The sequence below is a fragment of the Carcharhinus amblyrhynchos genome, chromosome 11, assembly GCF_965287045.1.
Source record: "Carcharhinus amblyrhynchos chromosome 11, sCarAmb.v2.hapA, whole genome shotgun sequence".
NCBI lineage: Eukaryota > Metazoa > Chordata > Chondrichthyes > Carcharhiniformes > Carcharhinidae > Carcharhinus > Carcharhinus amblyrhynchos.
This window is the reverse complement of record NC_137334.1, coordinates 33,109,834-33,137,450: the sequence shown is the minus strand read 5'-3', so window position 1 is coordinate 33,137,450 and position 27,617 is coordinate 33,109,834. Positions and strand designations below refer to the sequence as shown.

General features: G+C 42.1%; 1 protein-coding gene across 1 annotated transcript in view; it reads right to left on the bottom strand.

The window, feature by feature from the left end:
* Positions 1-4,603: 4,603 nt before the first annotated feature.
* LOC145350024 (glucose-1-phosphate thymidylyltransferase) overlaps positions 4,604-27,617 on the bottom strand; it is a 69,056-nt gene continuing 46,042 nt past the window's right edge. Inside the window, exon 8 of the mRNA XM_080198836.1 lies at positions 4,604-4,996. Coding sequence (XP_080054962.1) covers positions 4,990-4,996 — 7 coding nt within the window. The 3' untranslated portion in view covers positions 4,604-4,989. The remainder of the gene's footprint in view (positions 4,997-27,617) is intronic.

Here is a 27,617-nt window from a genome sequence, read left to right as displayed (position 1 = left end):
CCTGGCAGCTGGTTTGCAGGCATCAATTCCCGTGTCCTCCTTGTTGGGCTTGTGGCGATGTCACTGAGGGATTGCCCTGCTACAGTGGCAGCTGGAAAGTGGGCAGGAGCGGATAAATTCACGGAGTCAGCGAGATCTCTGGACAGGGTCCTGTGTGTGATGCCAAGCTGCATGGGGGGGGCTGTTAAGTCTGTGAACAACCCCAAACCCTGAGATGCCAAATCTGAACTCACCCTGCACCCCCCCCACAACCGCCACCATAGACCCCAGTTGCACTTCTCTGGGTCCCCTGTGTCCTTTTGGGTGTCCCCTTTGCAATTGACATTGTGGATGGTAATGGCAACCTGAACACTCACCTCCAATATCCCCTACAGAAGTGACGTTACCAGATTCTCATCTTCATACAGCTATTGAAAATTTGGGTGCAGGCGCCAGCAATGTGTTTTCGGTGGTGGTGGGGGCGGTGGTGGGGGTGTGTGTGCGGGGAAGGGGGGGAAGGTGTGGGCGGGGGGGGGTGGGCACGGTGATGGTTGGGGGGATGTCTTGGCGATAGGGCTCGCTAATGATATGTTGATATATTTAAATGAGATTCTCGACCTTCCATGGCTGGAACCCCATTACATCACTAGTGAAGGGCCTGGATAATTGGGAAACACAATCTCACCAGCAAGAATTAGGAAACGAATCTTGTGCCAACTTTGTCACTCTCACTGGGGGACTCAGACAGGGGGTGGTTCCAGCTTCATGAAGGCAGAAAACCCTCACAGTGGGGAGGACAATTACAGTCAGAATGAGCCTCCACCCTCAGATTGCACTTTGCAGTCTGAAAGTGCAAGCAGTTGGTTATGGAGGCTAGACTATCAGGGATTAGTGTCTGGAAGCCTGGCCATTCGAGTTGGAAGGCTCATTTAATCCACAGCCCATAACAGCTGGAGGAATAAGAATGCCAACTGAGGGTGAAGCTGACGATATACTGCAGTCTTCACGTGCATCAGGTGTTCCTCACCTGCCACAACGGAAAGCCAGTTGCCTGGTTAGCTAGGAGGAGGCAGGGTTACACTGGCTGCACAAAGAAGGTCATTCATCTTCTTTTGGCACTGTAGTCCTGTTGTGGAGTGGGTTAGAACACACTATCGCAGTCATAGCCTCCCAGGCAGGGTTGGTAACATTGCATGTTGGATGTCACGTGTCTGCTCAGAAGTTTGGTAAATGCTCCCTCTGTGAAATGTGGCATTGTCTTGCTGGCAGCCAGCCCCTCAAATGGACTTGGAACGAGTGCTGGGGAAGAGTTTAGAAGGAGCACCCCACTGAATCTAGAAATTAGATTTTCTCAAGGCAAGTGAATCAGAGGCAAGCTACCACAAGCGTGATGTGAAATATAAATATTTGTTTTAAGAAGCTGAACAGTGGACAGCATGGTGGCACAGTGGTTGGCACTGCTGCCTCTCAGCATTAGGGACCTACATTCAATTGCAGCTTCAGGTGACTGTGTGAAGTTTGCACACTCTCCCTGTGTCTGCATGGGTTTCCTCCCACAGTCCAAAATATGTGCAAATTAGGTGGACTCGCCATGTTAAATTACCCCTTAGTGTCTCAAAAAATCTGTAGGTTAAGGGATTTGCAGGTAAATACATGGGGTTATGGGAATAAAGCTGGAGGATGGATCCTGGTAAAATGCTCTGTCAGAGAGATGGTTCTGACCCGATGTGCCAAATGGCCTCATTCTGCACTGCAGGGATTCTAGTTTTGCATGGTAAGTTTTTCCGCTGATGGCACTGATTCTCTGGTCTTCTTGCCAGAACAAACACTTTGAAAAAATGTTGGAAAATTCTGCCCTCTAAGTTTAATTATATATTCAAGATATCAGAAAATAGTTGGCTGACATTAATAAAACCAATAAAAATTTCAAACTTGCATGGTTCAAAAATATCCCAACCTTTTCTCCTCTTCCAGTTATAGTCAAGTAACAATAATATGCTTCATTTGTATATATAGATATTTGTGTGTTTAGAAGGAGGAAAAGGAGAAATGTTATATCTTGTTCCATCACTTAAGTCAACCATAGCCGATTTTGAACTGATTGTTGGGATGGTGCTCAGGGTAATTATGAATAGTCAAACTGCACGTAACTTCTCTACGTTGCCCAAAATAAACCAAATTCAGTAAATCAAGGATAACTATTTAACTTAATGCCATAATCTCTCAATCCATTAACTATAGGTGTCAACTGTCTGGAGCATTTTAACCTCACATGATTCATAACAAACAACCTTCCTAATGGATTGAATGTTAACTGCACAGCATTGCATCATGTACATTATCAAACTGAGTCCAATACTCCAATACAATAAGTGTTGTACCACTTTATTGCTTACTTCATCAATAATTAACATTCACTTCTAAATAAATGTATCAATAAGATAAATTATTGCCTTCATGGGGCAGAATTTAATGGTTGTGACAGTGGCTGCTTAAGAGGTTTATGGCTTCCGGTCAGGAAATCTTTCGACGACCCATCCTGTCGTGGACTTAAGTGGGAGGAGTCAGCATTTTCCGACCCCATTTTTTGGGAGGGATTTTACAATTCCACCTCATTCCACCACACCTCCCACCTCCTCCCCCGCCCACCCCACCCCACCCCAGGATCAGAAAATCTTGCCCAAGGTCTTTGCTTATCCATCAAGTTGCAATGATTCCCATGGTGAGTGGAACAGAAGATTTGGGCCTGTAGCTCTGCCCATCTCCCATGCTGTTCCTGGGGGTATTAACTTCTGTCCATGAAGCTATTAAAATAGTAAATCAATAAATCTGCTAAATAATCCAATTTTAACCTTTTTGTGTTGAGTTTAAAAACATACGTAGCAAAATACGTGGCGAAAAACTGCAGCAGGCGACGGTGCAGAGGGACCTTGGGGTCCTTGTGCATGAGTCGCAAAATCCCAGCTTGCAGGTGCAGCAGGTGGTCAGGAAGGCGAATGGGATGCTGGCCTTCATAGCGAGGGGGATTGAATATAAAAGTAGGGAGGTCTTGCTGCAGCTGTATAGGGCATTGGTGAGGCCGCAGCTGGAGTACTGTGTGCAGTTTTGGTCGCCGCACTTATGAAGGATATTTTGGCCTTGGAGGGAGTGCAGAGGTGTTTTTCTAGGCTGATACCGGAGTTGAGGGGGTTGAGCTATGAGGAGAGGCTGAATAAACTAGGCTTGTACTTGTTAGAGTTTAGAAGAATGAGGGGAGATCTCATTGAGACATATAAGATGATGAATGGGATGGATAGGATAGAGGTGGAGAGACTTCCCGCTCAGAAAGGACAGTAGGACTAGGGGGCACAGCCTCAAGATAAAGGGGGGGGCGGTTTAGAACAGATTTGAGGAGGAACTTCTTCACTCAAAGGGTGGTGAATCTCTGGAATTCTCTGCCCGTTGAAGTGGTGGAGGCTGCCTTGCTAAATATTTTTAAGACGCGGGTTGATGGGTTTTTGGTAAGCGAGGCAATTAAGGGTTATGGGGAGAGGGCGGGAATGTGGAACTGAGTCACGACAGATCAGCCATGATCTTATTGAATGGCGGGGCAGGCTCGAAGGGCTAGATGGCCTACTCCTGCTCCTGTTTCTTATGTAAAATAGGAAGTCACCAATTGACGTTGTTTGAAGGAATTTTTAGATTGTTATCAGGACTGAAGTTAAAATAACCATACCAGATAAATATTTACCTCAATGATTTCCCTCAGTACCACTGCTTTGTTTCATTACAAATACTAAAGTACTATGAATACAGACAAGTGGTTCGCATTTTATATAAAGCTAAAAAAAATGCTAATTACAATGGAATTCCAAAGATTTGATTACAATAGTGTGCATCTAAATGCAGGAGAGTTGATTTCTTAGAAAGCATTTTACAGTACAAAAATTAGTTATTGCTTCATGTTGTACTGGAGATATAACTATGGAAACCCCTTGCTCAGAACAACAAATATGAAGAAGAATACAGAGGGCTAGATATTGTATGAAGAGATTGCATCAGCCTGAATGGTCACCTGTTTCACTTTTATTTGGGAACAAGACATCCAAGTTGAATAATGAAGTTTCAGGCAAATTCCAAATCAAAAGATTACAGGTGTGGTACTTGTTTTCTGAAATAATTTTGTACTAGTGTTTAATAAGGATTACAAATACTAGTTTTTGTACATTCTTTCTCCATATATGTTTGAAGAGTGGCAAACTGTGCGGGTAAAGAAACTTCTTCAGAATCTTTCTGGACAGTTTCTGTGGATTTTCAGGCTAGGAGAGAGAGGAAAGCAGATTTGTGAGCAAATGGTGTGATCTGGATTTATTATATGGAATCACCTTTTGCTCTTTTCTCTGATAGTTCTACGGGTGCAATCTTACCTGCCGTTCACACCATGCTACAGCGAGGTTGGAAAACTTGGCAGACAGACAATTTTCTGTTCATTGCAGCAGAATAGGAAAATCCCACCAGCATGAATGGTGTTAAGATTTCAGCCAAAGTATTTCAAGTTCTAAGGTCGAGTATGGACTTGCAGCTCTGTCCAGATGTTCTCCACGAGCACTGGGCAGTCAAGGTTAAAGTGTTTAAGATTAGTTGAAATTTATAAACATTTTATAAGTGTTTATAAAAGTATTTTAAAAAGTGTCTCGTGATGAAAAACAGACAATTGTTTGGATAGTGCAGCCACAACAATACTCAAGAATTTCAATACTTTCCAGGACAGAATAATTAATTGATTTTTAATAAACACCCTTCAAATCACTTATATGCTATGGATACAGTATTAATGATGCCCATAGAATCCACTATTGAAATGAACCAAGGTTACTTCAACGGCATCTCATCCCTTGCAGCCTTTTCCACCAAGAAGGACGATTGGCACATTGTGGGAACAACATCACTCCCAAGTTACTCTTCATCCTGATCTGAACAGATAATGCTGTCCCTTCATTGTTACTGGTTCAGTATTTTGGAAGTCCGTACCTAGTGTCTTTAAAACAAAAATTACTAAATTATTAAAGTTACAAAGCCAATGCGCAGAGTGGACCAGGCAAGCCCTTAATCCACCTCTTCATAATCCACCGCTTCACTTGCTCCAAAAAACAAATTCAAATTGCATCTAATTCATGGTCCACACAGGAGAGACATGCAAGATCCAAGCTGACAAGAAAAGGTATTGCACCTCATCTTGGGCTTGATCTGATGTTTGATCTTAGCCAAATGGTAGAGAAGGGCACCCCTGCCAGGTGATCATGGTTTTATCCCACTTAGCAAAGAAGTGTATTAATTCAAAAATAATGCCCAACTGTTTCTGTACTTAACATGGTTACACAATATATGCACTTTGCCAGTATCAAGCACATCTCAAGAATAAAGAAAAGTATAACTTGATAAGGAATTCCATATTATGTAAATTGGAAATTATGTATTTAAATTTGAATTCCACCCTTCAGTGAGAATTATGCTTGAAATATCTATTTATATTTTAGTTAAGATAAGGGTTGTTTTTATATTGTGAATACATTTGACCTGAAAGAAGTATAGTAACATAAATTAGTGCTGTAGTTTCTTAATATCTGTGGAATCTGCAACTGTTCTTAAAAATGTTTGAAAACTACTTTTAATGGCTTGCATCAATTGTAAGGAGATCGATTGTCATTTTCTTAGATAATGAGAAATACTGGCCAGTGTGACTAGGTAACCCCTGACCTGGAAGCAGTACCAACAGAAAGGAAGTTAGCATACAAAGGCCTTGTGGCTGGCTGACACAAAGGAGAGCTGGAGACAGAAGGGGATTAGCACACAAATGCAGGAACTCTTTGAAGCATAGTGCAACTGGGCTAAAAATGTCTAAAACCTGGAAGGCTGAGAACTCAGATGCAAAAGAGCTGGATGATTTACAAAAAGTGGCTAAACCATGGACTGAATTGTAATTGGCTCATCAGTTGAAAGCCAGACTGAAATGTGCCTTGTGTAATCATACCCTTGAAATGCAGATGTATATGTGTCAGACACAACTCCTGACCTACCATATGTGAAGAAAGAGTCCCACATTGTGAAACTATGTTGCTGCACAATGCCATACATACTAAGGGGAATGTTTATGGTTGTGTAAAAAATTTTTTGTTGTATTGACTATTAAAAATTAAATTTATTTTTATTTGAAATATGATTTTCCTGTTAATTCATGTTAATTTGTGTTGGCTCTGATTCATGGAAAAGTAAAAGCTACAAAACATGGACTGGTGTCAGTAAATTTGGTTATTAGTTTATGGTATTAAAGTGTGATGAGAGTTTTTAGAACCATTTTTTGGGGATTATGTTGGTATTCTGTGTCTGTGAAGAGAATGGTGTGTGGGTGTGTGTCCAGGGTTAATTAAACAAGGGAAGGTTACTTGAGACATGTCATCTGTGAGGTCTAAGAGATGAAAGGTTAAAGATGTTAGGTTGATGCATTTACAATGGCAGGTTATGATTACTTTGAATTATAAGTAAATAAATTGGATTTAAAATTCACGTGGTGAGATAAGTGGGAAACTTGATTTTTCAGCTATTGAATTTTCAAAAAGGAATTAAGAAGTAACAAGGAACATTTGCATCCTACAAATGTTGCATGAGTAAACTGGGGAAGATATAGTACATTTTTTTGACCCATAAGTAGAAGCAAAATAGAAACGTGAAATATTTATTTCCAAAAGCTAGCTCTTTTGTGTGCGAGCTGCTGTGAAAGTTTTGAATTGGAGGCAGCCACGCAGCATTAAACCAGAAGAGTATTTGTTTATGAAAAACTATTTGGGTGGGATTTTCCAGCCGCGCTCATCCCAAAACCAGAAAACCTTGTCCGAGGTCAACAGTCCTTTGCATGGTTCCCCCCCCACCCCCGCACCACCCCCGGGCAGGCAGGATAGGAAAATCCCCCACTTTGTTTCTGAATCTCCTTTTGAAATTCCACATCAGAGGAGTCTTATGGCATACCCTTACGAAAGATACAACAGTTCCTTGACTTGATAATATTAATGGATTTTTATGGTTAAAATCTATAAGGCAGTTGTTGCAAAGAAAATAGTTTACTTTTGTACTTTTGGCCAAGCAGAATTCTTTTACGGACTGTTTGATAAGACTGTTTTAACTTCAAAATTTGATGGCACCGTGCCTGTTTTTCAGGCACAAAATGTGAAACGAAGCATCCAAAATGGCAGGGATTCATGACACACTAGATGTGGGGTGGAGGGGGGGTGGGGCAATTCTTCCAAAAAAGTTCTCAGTAATTCCCGCTGGGTTTTTTTGGTGGTATTTGTAAAATGAATCCCCTTCACTCTGAGCATGGCCGAGTGCCCTAGCGAAATTCACATTGAAAATCGGGAGGAGGGAGGGATGGAGAAGGCGGTGGTGGATGAGGCTATTCCACTGGAGAGGTCGGCAGCATAGCACTGAGTGTACCATTGCACACGCACTATACGTCAGAGTGAAGATCAGTGCATGCGCAGTGGTTCTGTACTGCCAGACTCCCTATCGCTGGCTAGCCCCACAAAGCCCCATTGCTGCCCCTCCAGCCCCCCCACCCCCAATCACTGGCCTCCCAGACTTCTCTGGGCCAGCACCAATGCTCCCCACCCCACTGACCTGCAGTGACAAAGTGCCCCTTGGGCATTGCCAGTTTGCCTGTTGGACAGTGCCAGAGGGCCAGGCTGGCACTGCCAGGCTAGAAATGCCTAAGGGGGCCCCCTACTTACCGCTGACCTCCCCTCCTCTCCAGGGGGGCTTCTATGCCCTCTGTTCCCTCCAACAGGGTCAGTCACCAGTTCCCGTTCATGGAGAATGTTATAAACCTCACTCGAGGGAACCACTCCTGGTAGGGTAGGGAGATGCTAGCTGGCCAGAGACTTCAGTCCCAAGCTTACTAATGATGTTTAAATGCTGAGTTAAGTACGGAAATCAGCTCTGTGCCGATTTCCAGCACAGAGCTGATTATTCTAAAAATCTTCACCCCAAGACATGAGAAGGCTATGTTGCCCACTGATGCCCCCCACCCCACCGGCCTCTGCTGATGTCTGCCGGCCCATTGTGCTGCTAGAACAGCACAGCAGGCTGGAAGAACAGGCCTCATGATGTCTCCATGTTAGTAAAGATAGAAAAAGAAGCATCCAGGCCCCAGACATTGGGCCCTTTGCTTATAAATAAGAAGCCTAATGACTGCTTAAGAAGCTTTTGCAAAGTTGGGCTGCCCTGAACACAAAAGAAATGTTTTCTATGTACAAGTGATTCAGTGGTCCTTAAGCAGACTTAAGATGCCACATAAGGAAGTGGGTTTTTTTTAAAAATACATCACTTAATACAGAGCTAAGAGGTGTAAGAATAATCCTTCCAAATGCTATCCGTTTTCTAGTTGCCTCCCTTTGGATCCAATTCCCAGTCCCTACCCCAACCTTTCCCATGACATATCTGAAATTGAAATTTTCTTCATCTTCACATGCCCTGGGGATGCACAGCAAGTGTGGTGGCAAAGTGGTTAGCACTGCTGCCTCACAGCGCTAGGGATCTGGGTTTAATTCCTGGCTTGGGTCATTGTCTGTGCAGGGTCGACACATTCTCCCCGTGTCTGTGTGGGTTTGCTCCAGTTTCCTCCCACGGTCTGAAAGACGTGCTGGTTAGGTACATTGGCCATGCTAAACTATCCCTCAGTATACCTGAACAGACACCAAAGTGTGGCAACACAGGGATTTTTACAGTAATTTTATTGCAGTGTTAAGCTTACTTGTGATACTAATAAATATACCAAATGTCTGCAGTGGAGTCTGAATCGTTGAATGGTTTCAAAAAGGAGATTGATATATTTCTAATTTTTAAAAAAGGGTTTAAGAGGATATGGGGAACAGGTGGAGGGGTGGATTTGAGTTCAGGGAGTGATCAATTATGGTCTGATGGAATGGCAGAGCAGACCTGAAGGGCTGAATTTGCCGTATTTTGCTTCTAATTCCTATGTTCCTCTGCTCATCAACCTCATATGAATGAATCAGGTATGTTTTGTACCCAGGACTCAATTCATGCCAGCACTAACTATTTTCAAAGCTTGGATATTTCATTCAGTGTTAAAGAGACACTCACACTGCATTTGAAGCACACACATGGGAGCTGGATTACACATTATGATCTGTATTATGTTACATGATCATGAAAGCTCATTATAGCTTTGGAGCAGCAATGAAGAATTACTGGCTTAATGTCAACCTGACAAGGTGTTAAACAATATTGTACCTAGAAATCCTCATGACTAATGAGAGGTCTGAATGCTGTAACAGACTGTGATAGCGACTTCCAAACATTACTCTTACTGGGGTAAATTTTCACTTTGTGTAATGGTGTAAAGTGGGTAACAGTGAATCAGCAAAACACAAAAAAACTAGAGAGCAGACAGCTCTGAATTTGCAGGCCCATTGCTAACGCTGACAAAAGCAGTCATGGAGAAGAGAAAGTAACAGTAACCATGTAATCTAAACTGTTGGAAAACCTGTACTTTGTACGCATGGCTACAATCAGGTCCGTAGGAAAGGAATAATCTCTAATTCTTCACTGTTGAGAAGAACAATATGCACCAGGGGAAAAATAACTCTGAGGCTAATTTTGTTGCGTAAGACACTGTTGCCTGTTGAAAGTTTTCTGTTTCCTGGCAACTCTGCTTATTCATGCATTCCTTGGCAGAAAATGTCTTGGCTGAACCCACTGAACTCACAACACGATCAGATTGCAGATACACATGGGCATAGCACTTCGTCAAAATACAATTATGCAATAATTCCTCTATTCAGCGTTCATCTTATCAATATTTGAGCTTTACTAGCTGTGACTAGAGCATCTATTGATAAAAAGAATCAAATGTTATGCTGAAAGAGATTGATCGTAAATGAATATTTTATAAAGGAATATGTTTTCCTCATATCAAGGATTATTAATGCTATTCCTATTTTATGACCTTCATTCATATTTGTTGATCTATATTGATGCTTCTTTTGCAGTGCTCCATGGCAAATTAGCATTGAAGTGTACAAATTATTAAAACATAATTCAACTGGCTGTGGGTTGCTTACAACATCTGTTTAATGGACACAAAACAACTGAGAAACCCTTGACTTACTTCACAAGCATTCCAATCATGTGGACAAAACCCAATGGTCCTTAAATATTCATATCAATATTATATTGAGACACTTGCACACAAATCTGGGCTGATGCTTCAGAACAATGCTGCCATTTCAGATGATGAGTTAGAGACCAGCCTGGGCTATTTTTGAGCGCAGACGTAATAATACATGAGCAGCATACGAGAGAAAGGAGGGCCAAGGCCATCCCAAAATTGGACCTTGGGGCTTGTCTTCCAGTGAGGAACATAGGGCCCGATCTTACCTACCATTGACACCCGCTGTGGCTGCAAGCAAGCACAAAGCGTTTGGCACCCAGCCAAAACTCTGTTCTCCGCAACAGGAACAGAAAATTCTGCTGAAGTGAATGGCTGGAAGATTCTGACAACACCAGGTTAAAGTCCAACGGGTTTATTTGGTAGCACAAGCCACAGGCTTTCAAAGCGCTGCTCCTTCATCAGGTGAGTAGGAGTTGTGTTCACAAACAGGGCATAAAAAGACACAAACTTAATTTATAAGAACATAAGAACATAAGAAATAGGAGCAGGAGTAGGCCATCCAGCCCTTCAAGCCTGCCCCGCCATTCAATAAGATCATGGCTGATCTGTCGCTGCTCAGTTCCACTTTCCCGCCCTCTCCCCATAACCCTTAATCCCCTCTCCTATCAAAAACCCATCAACCCGCGTCTTAAAAATATTTAGCGAGGCAGCCTCCACCACTTCAACGGGCAGAGAATTCCAGAGATTCACCACCCTTTGAGTGAAGAAGTTCCTCCTCAACTCCGTTCTAAACCTCCCCCCTTTTATCTTGAGGCTGTGCCCCCTAGTCCTATTGTCTTTTTTGAGCGGGAAGAGTCTTTCCACCTCTATCCTGTCCATCCCATTCATCATCTTATACGTCTCAATGAGATCTCCTCTCATTCTTCTAAACTCTAACGAGTACAAGCCCAGTTTATTCAGCCTCTCCTCATAGCTCAACCCCCTCAACTCCGGTATCAGCCTAGTAAACCTCCTCTGCACTCCCTCCAAGGCCAAAATATCTTTGCGCAGGTGCGGCGCCCAAAAATGCACACAGTACTCCAGTTGCGGCCTCACCAATGCCCTATACAGCTGCAGCAAGACCTCCCTACTTTTATATTCAATCCCCCTCGCTATGAAGGCCAGCATCCCATTCACCTTCCTGACCATCTGCTGCAACTGCAAGCTGGGTTTTTGCGACTCATGCACAAGGACCCCGAGGTCCCTCTGCACCGTCGCCTGCTGCAGTTTTTCGCCCCGTAAGTAATAGTCCTTCCTACCATTCTTCCTACCAAAGTGGACCACCTCACACTTGCCAACATTAAATTCCATTTGCCATTTCCTGGCCCATTCGCCCAGCCTATCTAGATCCTTCTGCAGACTCTCCACACCCTCCGCACAATTTGCCGTTCCCCCAATCTTGGTGTCATCAGCAAATTTCGACACTCTACACTCGGTTCCCTCCTCCAGATCATCTATATAAATGGTAAAAAGCTGAGGCCCCAGCACCGACCCCTGGGGCACTCCACTAGTCACCATCCGCCAATCCGAATAGCACCCGTTGACCCCCACTCTCTGCCTCCTATTTGACAACCAATCCTCTATCCACGCTAACACCCTACCCCCAACTCCATGTCCCTCGACCTTCTGCAATAACCTCTTGTGAGGCACTTTGTCAAACGCCTTCTGAAAATCTAGAAAGACCACATCCACCGGCTCTCCTCTATCCACCGCCCTAGACACATCCTCATAGAACTCCAGTAAATTTGTCAGACACGACTTCCCTTTAATGAAACCGTGCTGCGTCTGCTCTATCAAGCAATTCCCTTCAAGATGCCTCGCAATTTCCTCCTTAATGACAGATTCTAACATTTTACCTACCACAGACGTTAAACTAACCGGCCTATAATTCCCCGCCTTTTGCCTGGCACCCTTCTTAAATAACGGCGTAACATTAGCCGTTTTCCAATCATCCGGCACTTCCCCGGAATCCAGCGACGTTTGGAAAATAACCACCAAGGCATCCACTATCACCTCCGCCATTTCTTTCAGAACCCTCGGATGCATTCCATCCGGTCCTGGGGACTTGTCCACAATCAGCCCCTCCAGTCTGTCGAGCACCGCCTTTCTAGTAACAGTAATGTCATTAAGACCCTCCAGTCCTACCACCTTTCCATCGCTAACACCCGGCAAATTATTCACGTCCTCCTCCGTGAAGACAGAAACAAAAAAGTTATTCAATACCTTAGCCATATCCCCATCCCCTACCACTAGGTCCCCTTTCTCATCCTCTAAAGGACCAACATTCACCCTAGCCAGCCTCTTCCTTTTTATATATTTATAAAAACTCTTGCTATCCTTTTTTATATTAAGCGCTAGCCCAGCTTCATAGTTTCTCCTACCCTTCCTTATCAACTTCTTTGTCAATCTTTGTTGACATTTAAACCTCTCCCAATCCTCTTCTCGCCCACTACTCTTAGCTACTCTAAATTCCTCCGCTTTTAGTTTAACACTTTCCTTCACCTCCTTCGTTATCCACGGCTTATTACCTCTCCTCCTACTATCCTTTTTGACCATCGGAATAAATTTCCGTTGAGCACCAAGAAAGATCTCCTTAAAGATCCTCCACTGCTCCTCAACAGACCTTCCCTCCAACGCGCTCTCCCAGTCCACATTCGCCAATTCTTCTCTCATCCTACCGTACTCCCCTCTATTTAAACAAAGGACGCGTGTCCGGGAACCCACTTTCTCCTCCTCCATCTGCACCAGAAACTCCACCATACAATGATCACTCTCCCCAAGAGGATCCTTCACCACAAGGTCCCTAATTCTACCCGCTTCTTTACATAGCACCAGATCCAAGATAGCTCGCTCCCTCAAATTTACAAGATAATGATTGGAATGCACGTCTTTATAGGTAATCAAGTCTTAAAGGTACAGGCAATGTGACTGGAAAGAGGATTAAGCACAGGTTAAAGATTTGTATATTGTCTCCAGACAGGATAGTTAGTGAGATTTTGCAAGCCCAAGCAAGTCGTGGGGGTTACAGATAGTGTGACATGAATCCAAGGTCCCAGTTGAGGTTGTCCTCATGTATGCGGAACTAGGCTATCAGTTTCTGCTCAGCAATTCTGCGTTGTCATGTGTCGTGAAGGCCGCCTTTGGACAACGCTTACCCACTCGAACACCGCTCGACAATTACCAGGCAGGGGTGTTCTCTTCCTATTGGGGAACACTTCAGCAGTCACAGGCATTCAGCCTCTAATCTTCGGGTAAGCATCCTCCAAGGTGGCCTTCATGACATACGACAGAGCAGAGTCACTGAGCAGAGACTGATAGCCAAGTTCCGCACAAATGAGGACGGCCTCAACCGGGATCTTGGGTTCATGTCACACTACCTGTAATCACCACGACTTACCTGGGCTTGCAAAATCTCACTAACTGTCCTGACTGGAGACAATACACATCTCGTTAACCTGTGCTTAACCCTTTCTCCAGTCACATTGTTTGTACATTTAAGACTTGATTACCTATAAAGACTCGCATTCCAACCATTATCTTGTAAATTGAGTCTGTATATGTCTCATATATTTCCAGCATATATTTCCCTGACCCCAGCTATGTCGGAGGAATCAATGACAATAAAACCCCATCTTTTCCAGGATACATAATCTGTCTGTACTTTCACAAGAGCTCAACAAGGATTCTTTAACCCCAAACTAACAATTAAAGAAAAGAAATATGTGACACCATTAGTTCTAAAGATGTTTTCCTCATTCAATATAAGCATTTATGAGGTCATACCCACTACCTCTGTACCAAGCCATTAGCCTACCACCCTGCTGTGGTGCTACTCATATTACCCATAATTAATATAAAAGATGACTGGCCTTTGATATAAACCTGCATTATAAATGCCAGGATTAGGGAACAAAAGAAAGGCAATGTATCATGTAACCCTGATGCCATACAACCAACCCAGCACGCTTCCCAGCAGAATGAAGGAGTTCAATATCAGTTCACAAGCAAAGAAAATAGTTTCATATTCCAAAGACTAGACTCCAGGAGTTTGGATTTGACACAGAGCTAGAAGCAAGGCAGGCAGACCCTCTCACCCACCCTACTCTCTCACGCCAGGCAGAAAGACCAAGACTAAATGGTAACACATCTTAAACTAATATAATGAATGGTAATACAATAATAGAATGAATGGTTAAAATAATGAAGGGTATAGATAGAGTAAACAGTGGCAGGCTTTTTCCTAGATTGGAGGCAAATATCATGAGCGGCCATGGGCTTAAGGTGAGGAGGGAGAGGTATAATTTGGATGCTAGAGTGAGGTTTTTCACGCAGAGGGTCGTGGGGGTATGGAATGCACTGCCAAGTAAGGTGTTGGAGGCAGGCATGTTGGACTTGTTTAAGGTTTACTTAGATAGACACATGAGTGAAACAGGGATGGAGGGTTATAGGAGACTGTTTTAAGTAAGGATCAGAGCCTCGGGACGTTCCTGGAAATCAACTGTTACATGTGTTGATGTTTTTCTCTTTTACTCCGCAGGTGTATCAGTCCACCTTGTTGTCTAACGAGGGGCATGCACACAATGGGTCATGCGTGGGCTGCTGTTGGATGTTTAGAGAGTGGCCTAGTACTTTGCGTCGTTTGTGTATGCTTAAAACTGGACCAGCAGATGGGCACCACAACAGCTCAGTGACTATCACTGCTAGCTGTGCAGATTCATGGATTTGGGCCAGTGTCTATGGGAGTTTGCGCATTCTCCCCGTGGTTGCGTGGGTTTCCTCTGGGTGCTCCGGTTTCCTTCCACAGCCCAAAGATGTGCTGTTAGGCTGATTGGTGTAACAAATTGTCCCTAAATTATTCTCCCCTTAATCTGGTTTCCAATGGGGGTACCATAAGCATAGACATGGGTCAAGGGTGGAAGAGGAAAAACACATTGTTAAGATGACGGCGTGGGCTCGTTAGTTCGAAGGGCCTGTTTCCCGTGCTGTATTGTTCTTTGTTCTTTGTTCTTTGTAAACTAAGGTCTTACTCGTTCCACCAGCAGAGCATGGTAGTGGGTGAATTGCATTATAAATAAATCTCTTGTTTTTCTTAGGTGGAATTCTGAGTTGAGCAGGCCTGACTCTTGACCCCCAACTGATAATCAATTGTGTATGGGGTCTCTTCAATAAACATTAGACCATTCAGCTGCATATTTAAGAGATGTAACATGTATTTAGGCATCATCCTGGGATGCCAACAATGGTCCTTTCAAATTTAGCAGGTGTATTATTGCCTGTCAAATTTGGTACAGACCATCCAACTGCTCAATTTGTACCCTTTGTTCTGGTTTTATACCTGACAACATTTAAAACAAATTGTGCACTGTCCCTTATTGTCATGTTTATTCACAAATGGCACATTGTTAAGAAATACTGGCCTGAAAAGATTAATTTGCAATTTACTGCTGATGTGTAAAACTGTTGTCGTGGATCAGCTGTCTGTTATAGAAAACATTGGATTTTTGCATTGATAGAATGGGAGCAGATTCTATGATGAGAACCCAAACTGAATTGCCAGTTTATACTCCAGAACTCAGCTGAAGATTTTTCCTCTTTCTGTGCCTTCTATTTAGAATCTTAAAAATTCTGTTTTTTTTCATTCTTGTGCCTACCCAGGTCAGATTTATACTTTGAATTTGGATTTTTTGGGGACTTGGACTCACGAAATTAATTTCTCCTAATACGCCTAAATTTCCTTATATTTGATTAATCAGAATTCTAATCCAAGCCTCAAAGCTAAAGTGGCAGTGTTCTAATCCTATGTACCACTCTGTTCACCAGCCAAGTATAATTACCCTTTCTTTCTTGCAAAAAATGCAATTAAAACGTGATTAAATTGCGTTATTTTAACATTCTTCACAAAGGGAGTCATTGAACTCAATGAACCATTTCTTATCTTGGTGCCTTTATCATGCTGATTATAAACAACAGGAGAATCATCTAATGAGTTTATGTGAGCACAGTCCACTGCCACGTTTATCTGTACAAACAAAAAAAGTGACTTGTTAATAATTATACAAATGTTCATAAAAATATGCTCTGCGGTATGTACATATAAAGAAAGTCACCCAGCCACCTGACATCCATATACACAGAACCTAGACAAACCCAATACTCCAGTTTATGATCCTCCCTTCATTTAACTAACTGAAATCCCCAGATCTCTTTGGAATAATGGTAAGGGAAGAAGACAATGGTGTGATATAGTTCAGGTATAACTGATAATTGTATATTCATTGTATTTAATTGCATGTAAGTGGTGGACATTAATGGGGGATAATCTTAATCCCTATAAAAAGGAACAGATCAAAACTGCAGTTGTTGGAGTTAGGAATTTCATGCTTGCAATGTATATCTCTGTAAATAAATGCTAATAAAAATGTGTAAGGATTGATTCCTGTTCTATTCTCCATTGTCAAGCTTTCTGCAATAAGAACAGCACATATGTTTAAATGTGGTATTCAGCTGAAGTTTACTTGTTGCAATGTGACAATATTGAAAAGATTGATTCGGAACTGGATATTTTTAAAATTCATTTTACAGGATGTGGGCATGACAGGGCCAGACCAACATTGATTGACCATCCCTAGTTGTCCTCCAGAAGGTGGTGGTGAGCTGCCTTCTTGAACCACTGCGATCTCTGAGGGAGGGAGTTCCAGAATTTTGACCCAGCAGCAGTGAATAAACGGAAATATATTTCCAAGTCAGGGTGGTAAGTGACTTGGAGGGGAACCCCAGGTGATGGTTCTCCAAGTATCTGCAGCTCTTGTCTTTCTAGCTGATACTGTTCTTGGCTTTGGAAGGTGCTGCCTAAGGAATCTTGGTGAGCTACTGCTACTGCAGTGCACCTCGTAAATGATAAGGTGGAGATGCCAGCGTTGGACTGAGGTGGGCAGAGTGCTGCTCCATCATCAGGTGATTCACCTGATAAAGGAACAGCACACTGAAAGCTTATGAGTCCAGATAAACCTGTTGGACTTTAACCTGGTGTTGTGACACTTCTTACATCTTGTAAATGATACCTGTTGCTGTCACTTAATGATGAAGGGATTGAATGTTTGTGGAAGGGGTAGCAATCCACTTTGTCCTGGATGGTGTCAAGCTTCTTGAGTGTTGTTGGAGCTGCACTCATCCAGCCAAGTGGAGAATATTCCATCGCACTGCTGAGGGGTTGTGCTCTATGGAAATTCCCTATAGTACCCTAGGCCACTGCCCATTAACTAATCTCTGTATTCAGATAAAGGCAAAATAATGCAGATGCTGGAATTTGAAACAGGAACAGAAAATTCTGGAAAAACTCAGCATGTCTGACAGCATCTGTGGAGAGAGAATAGAGTCATTGTTTTGAGTCTGGATGATCCTTCATCAGAGCTGTCTATGTTCAGGTCCAGCCACATGCTTAAATAATAATACATTATAATTTATTAATGAAATAATAATTCACCTCTTAGTGTCAGGAGGATTAGCAGGGTAAATATATGGGGATATGAGGATAGGGCCTGGGTGGGATTATGGTCAGTGCAGGCTCAGTAGGCTAAATGGCCTCCTTCTGTACTGTGGGGATTCTATGCTTCAGATCAGCCATGACTTTATTAAATGACAGAGGAATCTCGAAGAGTCAAATGGCCTAATCTTGTTCCTATTTCTAATATTCCTATCTCCTTATGCACTGCAGATACCAGAAATCTGCAATAAAGCAGCAAACTGGACTGCACTGATCCAGCGCATTTATGATACGAAAAACAGAGTTAATGATCTAGAATGTTGAATTTTCAGCATTATTGGGAAATGTTAAAGCTGTAACAGATTTTAAACTAACGAAGGAGGAGGATAAGAAAGAGAAGAAAATGGGATGTCCTAAGTGGCCAAGTGATGGCCATTTAAAGCCCTCATTCCCCCCCTCCCCCTATACCCCACCAATACCTTGCCTGCAGCTGGGGGACTCTCATGCCATGTGGAAAGCCTGGCAGCTTTAACTGTGTGGGCTGATGTTGGAAAGGAGGGAAACCTTTCTTTGGGTCCCTGGGCCCACTGGAGGTTGAAAGTCAACCGCCCCTCCCCCTGCAACTTTTTGCCCTCTTTTTGGCCTCTTGAGCCCATCTTCTCTCTCACCCCCACTCAATCCCCTCTCCATGATCTCTGACCACAGACTTATCTGAGCTCCTCAGAACTGGGGGCTGCATGTAGTCCTAGCTGTGGCTACTGGTGGAGTTGCTGGGACTAAGGAGCTACCGACCATTCTGATTCGCTGGTGGGTCTTTCTGGCTCTGCATTCGATTTAGTTGTGTTGGCATCACGGTCCTAATATTTGTATTCCAGCAGCACTTGTGTTGATTGTGCCAGCAAACATCACTAAAATTACTGATAGCCCTGGTAATTAAAACATAAAAGCAATCTACAGATTTGTGCTGAAGATTTTCAAGTAACGAGGCTGTGACTATTTCCTTTGACAGTTTGTTCCACTATGGAATTGTCCTTCAGAAGAAAGATTGTCGACTCACAGGCTGGAATTTTACTGGCATGTGCACCCCAATTCCGAGAGCGGGTGAGGCTCGGAGAACAGAACTCTGTTGGTCTCAGGCGGGATTGTACGAACCTCAAGCAGATGTGCCGGTAAAATTCTACCCACAGTCTTTGAAACAAATGGTCTTTGGAGTTTGCATCCTCACATTTTGTTACTGCTGGAGGGCACCAGACACTTGTTTTTGTCAATTTGCACTAGACCATATCTTACAAAAATGGTAAATCTATTTTTCTCTCCTTGCTGTAATGATTCCTATATCAAGTCCTTGATCAAGGATGTGATACTGAGTCATTTCCCATCCTGATTCATGCAGAATCATGCAGCACATCTTTGGCACATCTCAATCTATCTCTCTTGCCATCTAAGGATGCCACACACAACTCTGATTCTTTTTGTTGCAGACACCTCAGAAATCCAAGAAAGCTGTCTGCGTTGGACGTTATCTGCTGAATGTGGAATCCCCATTGAAGATTGCTTTTAAGATGAACCTCCAGGCAAGACTGAGTATCTACCTGTTAGAGATTTGATCTATCTGGTTGGCAGTTGGTGACATGTGGCGTGCCGCAGGGATCAGTGCTGGGGCCTCAACTGTTTACCATATACATAGACGATCTGGAGGAGGGGACCGAGTGTAGGGTAACAAAGTTTCCTGTTGACACAAAAATGAATGGGAAAGCAAATTGCGTGGAGGACATGGAAAGTCTGCAGAGAGATTTGGATAGGCTGAGTGAGTGGGCAAGGGTCTGGCAGATGGAGTATAACATTGGCAAGTGTGAGGTTATCCACTTTGGAAGGAATAATAGTAAAATGGACTATTATTTAAACGGTGAAAAATCACAACATGCTACTGTGCAGAGGGACCTGGAGGGTCCTTGTTCATGAATTGCAAAAACTCAGTCTGCAGGTGCAGCAGGTGATCAAGAAGGCAAATGGAATGTTGGCCTTTATCGTGAGGGGAATATAAAAGTAGGGAGGTCTTGCTGCAACTGTACAAGGTATTGGTGAGGCCACAACTAGAGAACTGTGTGCAATTTTGTTCCCCTTAATTGCGAAAGGATATATTGGCCTTGGAGGGAGTGCAGAGAAGGTTCACCAAGTTGATACCGGAGATGAGGGGGTTAGCTTATGAAGAGAGATTAAGTAGATTGGGCCTGTACTCGTTGGAGTTTAGAAGGCTGAGAGGTGATCTTATAGAGATGTATAAGATAATGAAGGGGCTAGACAGGGTAGAGGCAGAGAGATTCTTTCCACTTAGAAAGGAAACAAGAACTAGAGGACACAGCCTCAAAATAAGGGGGAGTCAGTTTAGAACAGAGTTGGGGAGGAACTTCTTCTCTCAGAGGGTAGTGAATCTCTGGAATTCTCTGCCCATTGAAGCACTGGAGGCTACCTCGTTGAATATGTTTAAGTCACAGGTAGATAGATTTCTGATCAATAGGGGAATTAAGGGTTACGGGGAGCAGGCGGGTAAGTGGAACTGAACCACTTTCAGATCAGCCATGACCTTATTGAATGGCGGGACAGGCTCGAGAGGCTAGATGGCCTACTCCTACTCCTATTTCTCATGTTCTTATTAAAGCAATTAGCAATGCTCCAAGCATTAAATTTCTGTGGGCAGCTGTTGGGATCACCTTGACGTTTTCACTGAGGTATTCATGGGACCACAGTATGGAATATAATCCAAACTTCTAAAACAACTAAAATTATTTTCTCATTTTTCTTCAAATCTCTGATATTTCAGTTTCTACCTGAATCCCTTATGTATGTCCAACTTTTGATTTTGCTTTCTGTAAAATTACAAAAAGTGAATGAGAATACTTGCTAGTTGCTTTTTTATTTGCTGACTGTGAGAATTCTGCTAGGTGATTGACTGCCTAACCTGCTTGATGACTTCGCCTTTACTGGACAATTGTTTGCTGGACACCAGAAATTCTCTAGTTGGTGCCACAATGAAATTAGTGTTGCAAAAAGTGAAATTTACACTATAGATTTTGCTAGATCTTTGCAAACAGCTTTCTTCAAAGTCAACAGCAAACACTGTCACTTCAGAATTAATTAGAATCTGATAAACAATTGCCCCATCTTGTGGACAGAATTTTATCTCATATTTCTATGTTTGGGAGCCTGAATATTCACATTCTTTTGTGTATTGTTTTTCATGCAGAAGTTAATTCATCTGCCTGTAATCCATGTGGTTATTATTTTAGCAACTTGTTTAAAATAACTACATAGGAATTTAGACAAACGTGTTCTGTAACATGCTAGAAAGGTATTAACATTTCAACCACACTGTCCTATTTGTAAGTCAGAATTGCAAATGTTACAGGAGCACAACAGATATTCTTTTAAGAGAGAATGCTGGAAAATCTCAGCAGGTCTAGCAGCATCTGTAAGGAGAGAAAAGAGCTGATGTTTCGAGTCCAGATGACCCTTTGTCAAAGCTTTGTCAGCTCTTTTCTCTCCTTACAGATGCTGCCAGACCTGCTGAGATTTTCTTGCATTTTCTCTTCTGAAATTTGCTTTTATATATATATTCTTTTAAGCTTAGCATTACTCGTTATGTCTGTAAGTGCATCTCATGTCCCACACAACCAGAAGTACACTTATACAGGCCAATATCCAATTTCTTCAGAATACTATGTTGTATAACTTCAAGAACAGGAAAAGAATTAAGAGGAAGAAGAGTATAACTTTCCATCTGGCAGAACATGGAGTTAAATGTATGCTAGGAAGTCAAGGTTGATCTTAAATTAACAAAGCAATATAGAGCAATGGTCAAAATACAGTTCCTAGAGTGAGATTTAGTCAATTTCCTAAGAACAAACTTTCGCTACTATAACTAAATTCACTTTATAGAATCCCTACAGTACAGAAGGTGGCCATTCAGCCTGAGGGCTCTTCTTTCTTGAAAAGAGGCCTGAACAATTCCCATCCACCACCTCTCCTCCGCTTGGCTAAACTCATTCTATCTCTCAACAACTTCCCCTTTAACTCATCCGACTTTCTCCAAATCAAAGGAATAACAATGAGTCCTAGCCACCCTTGTCTTTTTATGGGGTATGTGGAACATTCCTTGTTCCAGGCCTACGCAGGTCCCCTCCCACAACTCTTTTACCAGTACATTGATAACAATTTTGATGTCACTTCATGCTCTCGTCCAGACCTCAAACAATTCATCGACTTCACTTCCAGTTTCTACCCCTCCATCACCTTCACCTGGTCCATCTCAGACACTTCCTTTCCCTTCCTTGACCTTTCTGTCTCCATTTCCAGCAATAGACTATCTAACAATATTCATTACAAGCCCAATGACTTCCACAGCCATCTGGATTACAGCTTTTCACACCCCACATCCCGTAATGACTCCATCCCTTTCTCTCAGTTCCTTTGCCTCAATCACATTTGTTCCGATGATGCATGGATTCCCATCTACAGTTGTCGACAGGGCCCTCAACAGCATGCAGTCTATTTTCTGTGCCATGACCTCACCCTCACCCTGTCCCCTCCCATAACAAAGATAGAGTCCCCCTTGTTCTCACATTTTACCCCACCATCCTCCACATGCAAAGTATAATCCTCTGCCATTTTCACCAACTCCAGTGTGATGCCACCACCAACACATCTTCCCTTCACTCCCTTTGTCAGCATTCCACAGAGACCATTCGCTCTGAAATAACCTAATCTACTTCTCCATATACCCAACATCTCTCCTGTCACTAATGGCACCTTCCCATGCAATCGCAGAAGGTGTAACACCTGTCCCTTTACCTCTTCCATGCTTACCATCCAAGGTCTAAAGCATTCATTCCTGGTTAAGCAGTGTTTCACTTGCACCTCTTTCAATTTGGTGTGTTGCATCCGCTGCACCCAATGCGTAGACTGGGTGATAGCTTTGCTGAGCACCTTCAGTCTGTGCGCAATCAGGACTCTGACCCTCCGGTTGCTTGCCATCTTAACACACGATCCTGCTCCCGTGCCCACATGTCTGTTCTTGGCCTGGTGCAATGTTCCACTGAAGCTCAACGCAAACTGGAGGAACGGCATCTCATCTTCCAGCGAGGCACATTACAGCCTTCCAGTCTCAACATCGAATTCAACAATTTCAGATGATTTGCTCTACCCCACCTTGACCCCTTTGTTTTCATTCTATTTAACTTTTTACCGTTCTCTACCTTTTATTTCTTTCTTGTCTTTCTTCATTTTTCTTCCCCCCCCCACTCTTTCCCCCATTTCATCCCCTTCCCTTATTTTCTCTCCTGCCATTTCCCCTTTTCTGCATTCTATCTGACCCACCTCCCCACCCCCCCACATCTTCATCTGTCACAGCTTACAGCTTCTCTGTCATTTGACCATTCACACCCTTTACTCTCTCTCTGTGGACAGCCATTAGCAGTCTTTTTCCCTGGTTTCTGTGGCTATGACTCATCTTTCATTCCCTCACCCTGCAGCATAAATATCTCCCACTTTCTATGCCTTTTAGCTTTAACAAAGAGTCATCTGGACTCGAAATGTCAGCTCTTTCCTCTCCTTACAGATGCTGCCAGATCTGCTGAGATTTTCCAGCATTTTTTCTTTTGGTTTCAGATTCCAGCGTCCACAGTAATTTGCTTTTATTATTTTATGTTGTATTTGGATGTCCAGAAGGCATTCAGCAAGGAACCTCACAAAAGGTTAAGTCATAAGACAAGAGCCCATGGGATTGGAAGTAGCATGTTGGCATGGAGAGAGAATTGGCTAACAGGCAGGAAACAGCAAGTCGGGAACAGCAAGTTCTTTTTCAGGTTGGTGACCTGTGTTGTGAAGTTGAGTTTGTGAAGTTGGAATTTGATGTTGGTAAAGATGTAAAAAATTGTATAAATGCTTGAGGATAAAGACATTGCATGGTCCCTTCAAAACTTAGTGTTTTGTTTCAGTGCTTGGAGGTTTAAAATGTAAAGAAAAGAGGTGAAAGACTTTGGGTGTTTTCACTGTAATAAGGTCGGACACGCAAAGGCACAGTATTGGTGGCTTAAGAAAGGCACTAGGAAAAAGGATGTGGTAAAACAGGCTCAACAAGTTGGGTTAGTTAAAGAAATCCCGGGAGAAGTCGAGAAGCAGTAACACTATTTTGACAGGGAAAAGGAATCAGAGAAACAAGTATTAGTTACTGCCACTCGGTGTGAGGAATCCAATACTGATGATGTGGATTTTGATGTGATTCAAAATAAATTAAATAGTGAAGAAATCCTTAAAGACTAGAATAAGGCAGTGAGCTAACTGTCTCAAGATCAGAGCACTGAATTGAAAAACTTGTTACAGTGCTATGAGGTCCTATGTAGAAATAGAGTGAGGAGGACTAATGCCATAGTACATGAGGTTGATGTAGGGAATGCTGTTCTGATAAAACAGCACTACTACCAGTTTAATCATCTCAAAGCAGCACAGGTTCAGAAGAAAGTGGAAGCTATGCTACAAGAAGACATCATCGAGCTGAGTCAAAGTGAATGGATTTTGCCGATTGTGTTGGTTCCCAAACCTGATGGTATTCAACGATCCTGCATAAATTATCAAAAGGTCAACACAATGACTAAATCTGACTCATACCCAATTCCAAGGTGGAGGATTGTGTGGAAAAAGTAGGCCAAGCTACTTAGATGACAAAGTTGGACTTACGTTGCAGTTATGGGTACCTTTGTCAAAGAGAACAAAAGAGGTTTCTACTTTTGTAACCCAATGTGGGCTATATCAATTTAAAGTAATGTCCTTTGGGATGAGAAATGCACCGGCCACTTTTCAAAGGCTATGAACAGAGTTGTTGCAGAATTGACTAATTGTGCTGTCTACATAGATGACCTAGTGATCTTTAACCATTCATGGAAAGATCACATGGAGCATTTGGCAGAGCTCTTTTAGATTATGGAAGGCAAAGTTGGTCATAAACTTGGCAAAAACAGAATTTGTGAAGGCGGAAGTGACATTGTTAGGGCATAACATTGGATATGGACAGATGATACCAAGAGATATGAAGACAAAGACTATCAGTGAATTTCCAAGACCATCCTCGAAGAAGGAAGTGCTATGATTTTTGGGACTGAGTGGGTTTTACAGAAAATTTATACCAAACATCAATAGCATAGTGGCACAGTTGACGGATTTGTTAAAAAAGAACACAAAATTTTGGTGGATAGAACAATGCCAGGAGACGTTTGAGAATTAAAAGCGGTATTAACCATTGCACCCACTATAGCCAGGCCAGACTTCCTGAAGCCTTTCAAAGTTGCCATAGATGTCAGCGATCTAGGTATTGGAGCTGTGTTGTTGCAGGAGAAAGATTGTGGAATTGAAAGGCCAATCGGTTAGTCTTCGAAAAAACTCAATATCCACCAGACAAAATATTCCACCACTAAATAGGAGCCATTGAATTTAATAATGATCTTACCACATTTTAATATTTACATTATGAACAATGTATCAGAGAGAATTGTGTTTACCAATTATAATCCTTCAGCATTGCTGGAAATATTTAAGGACAAAAACATCAGATTATTTCATTGGAGTCTCATATTACAAGCATTTAATTTACAGATTGTACATTTTGGGGGTTGTGAGAATATTATCGCGGATGCTTTATCATGAGTTTTAAGAAAATGAAGCCATCTTTTCATGATGATGGTTGATTTTTTTCTTAAGGGGCAAGGTGTTGCAAAATTGAGTTTGTGAAGTTGGAATTTGATGTTGGTAAAGATGTAAAAAATTGCAAAAATGCTAGAGGGAAAAAACATTGTGGTGTCCCTTTAAAGTCTGGTGTTTTGTTTCAGTGCTTGGAGGTTTAAAATGCGAAGTACATCCAAAGTCCAAGCTGAAACATCTGTATCAAAAAGTCAAGCAGCAGTTTTAGCCCAATCAATTTAAAGCAGGCACTCAGCTACCAAGAACCTATAAGATTTGAACTTGATGATGTTGAACATCAGACCAATCCTATTGTTGGAAAATTGACAGGTCATCACAGGTATAAAAGAGAGTGAAAGTGGAAAAAAGGAGAGCAACTGAAGAACTGCCACCTCTCAAGCCTTGAGAGGGAGACAGCAGCTCTCAACTCTGCCAGCTTCACATATGTCTTAAGAGAATGCACCATTTAACTAGCAAAAGTTACCAAATCAGAAAGAACCTACAGATAGAGGAATCAAAAGAGGGACTCCAAAAGATTTTGAAAGCCACAAACCTGATTGTATTTTTGAGAGTGACTGAATTTCATTTTTTTTGGTTAATGAATGTGTATTGTATTTATTTGAACAGCATTCCATTACAATCTTATTTTGTTTGGTATGTTACTTGTTTAGTTAAAGTTCCCTATTAGTTAAATAAATAAATTGCTAACAGTTCATTTTAAAGTGAGTGTCAGGTATTTCTGTTAGCTAACCACTAACTGTTACAGAAGAGCAATTCATACCTTCCCATACGCTTTTATACATTTCTTAAAGACACAGTGTCATCACAATCCGTTTACTCCTTCATCTATTTTTCCATTAAAGGATGGAAGTTCACTCATCTGTGTAAATGTTTAGTATTTATAAGTGAGTTAAGTTTCTGTGGCCCCCTCAGTGTTCTGCCCAATAGTTCTCCTCCTGTACCTGAGATGATGTGGAAGAAGCCTGCTTCTACATGTCTGCTTGTGTCTGAAATTCCTGTGCAGTTGTCCTTGTTGTGGGGCTGCCATTGGGAGCTCCTTCAGAGGCTGTTGCACCAACATCAGTGGAAGAGAATGGGCCTTGCTGCATAGATAGTTCCTCATTCAGAGGCCGATGATGATGATAATGATGGGCAGTTAGAGTTAAGGTTAGGATTAGGGTTAACTTATCCTCTTGATTGACTGCTTCTGTCCTAGGGATTGTGTTCTGGCTTTCTGGAATTGGCCATCAATTGGCACAGAACTGCTATCCACTCCATTTTTCTTTGTAATATCAGCACTGTCCTGGTCTATAAATAAAAAAAGAATGATTAATCTACCTCCAAACTCAAAGGAAATGTTTTTTGTGCTTCCTGAGAGTGGGTATTTTAGTTACAATGTTAAGTTGGAGAAGCTGGAGGTGTTTTCCTTGAAGAAGTGTACAAGATGGTCTGGATACGTAGAGAAGGAAAAGCTGATGCAACCAAGCCCAGTGAACACAGATTTACGGTTTTGGACAAGAGATGCTGAGACAAGGTAAGCAAGAATTTTTTAATGCAGTGAGTGCTAATAACCTGAAACTCACTTCCCACAATCAATGATTTCAATGAAAATTGGATGGGCACTTCAAGGAAATAAACTTGCAGGGTTATGAGAATACAGGAAAAGGGACTAACTGGATTTCTCCATAAATAGCCAGCATAAACTGATGGCCACGTGTCATGAGTTACTCTATGACACTAAGGTGTATGCAACACATTTTCTGTCTTTGTGAGGGAGAGTGTTTGATACTGAAAATATTTCCTTCATCATTGCCTATAGGACACAGTTTGGGAGCAACTGTTTGGATTATGAATGGGAAATCATGGCACTTCAAGGAAGTTGTTAAAGCTACTTGCTGTATATCAGTACTTTTCTTTACAAATTCTCATACAAAGTTATTTTGCAAATCGTTACTCTTTTCTATCTTTTTTAAAGTTAAATGAATGGTCAAAAGTATTAGAAGGAAAATTTGTATAGTAATAAAATATATACTGACTTATGTTTGGAAATAAAGAAAATGAAGCAAGTTCATTACAGAAATTAAAATTTTCAGAAGACAAAATGCAAAAGCAGACTTTTTTTATTATATTTTTAGACGGCTTCAGCTTTCACAAACCTGATATGAAAAAGAAAATATATAAATCCAACAATTGCCTGAGAGTGAGTGAATTAAAGAAATTTACATT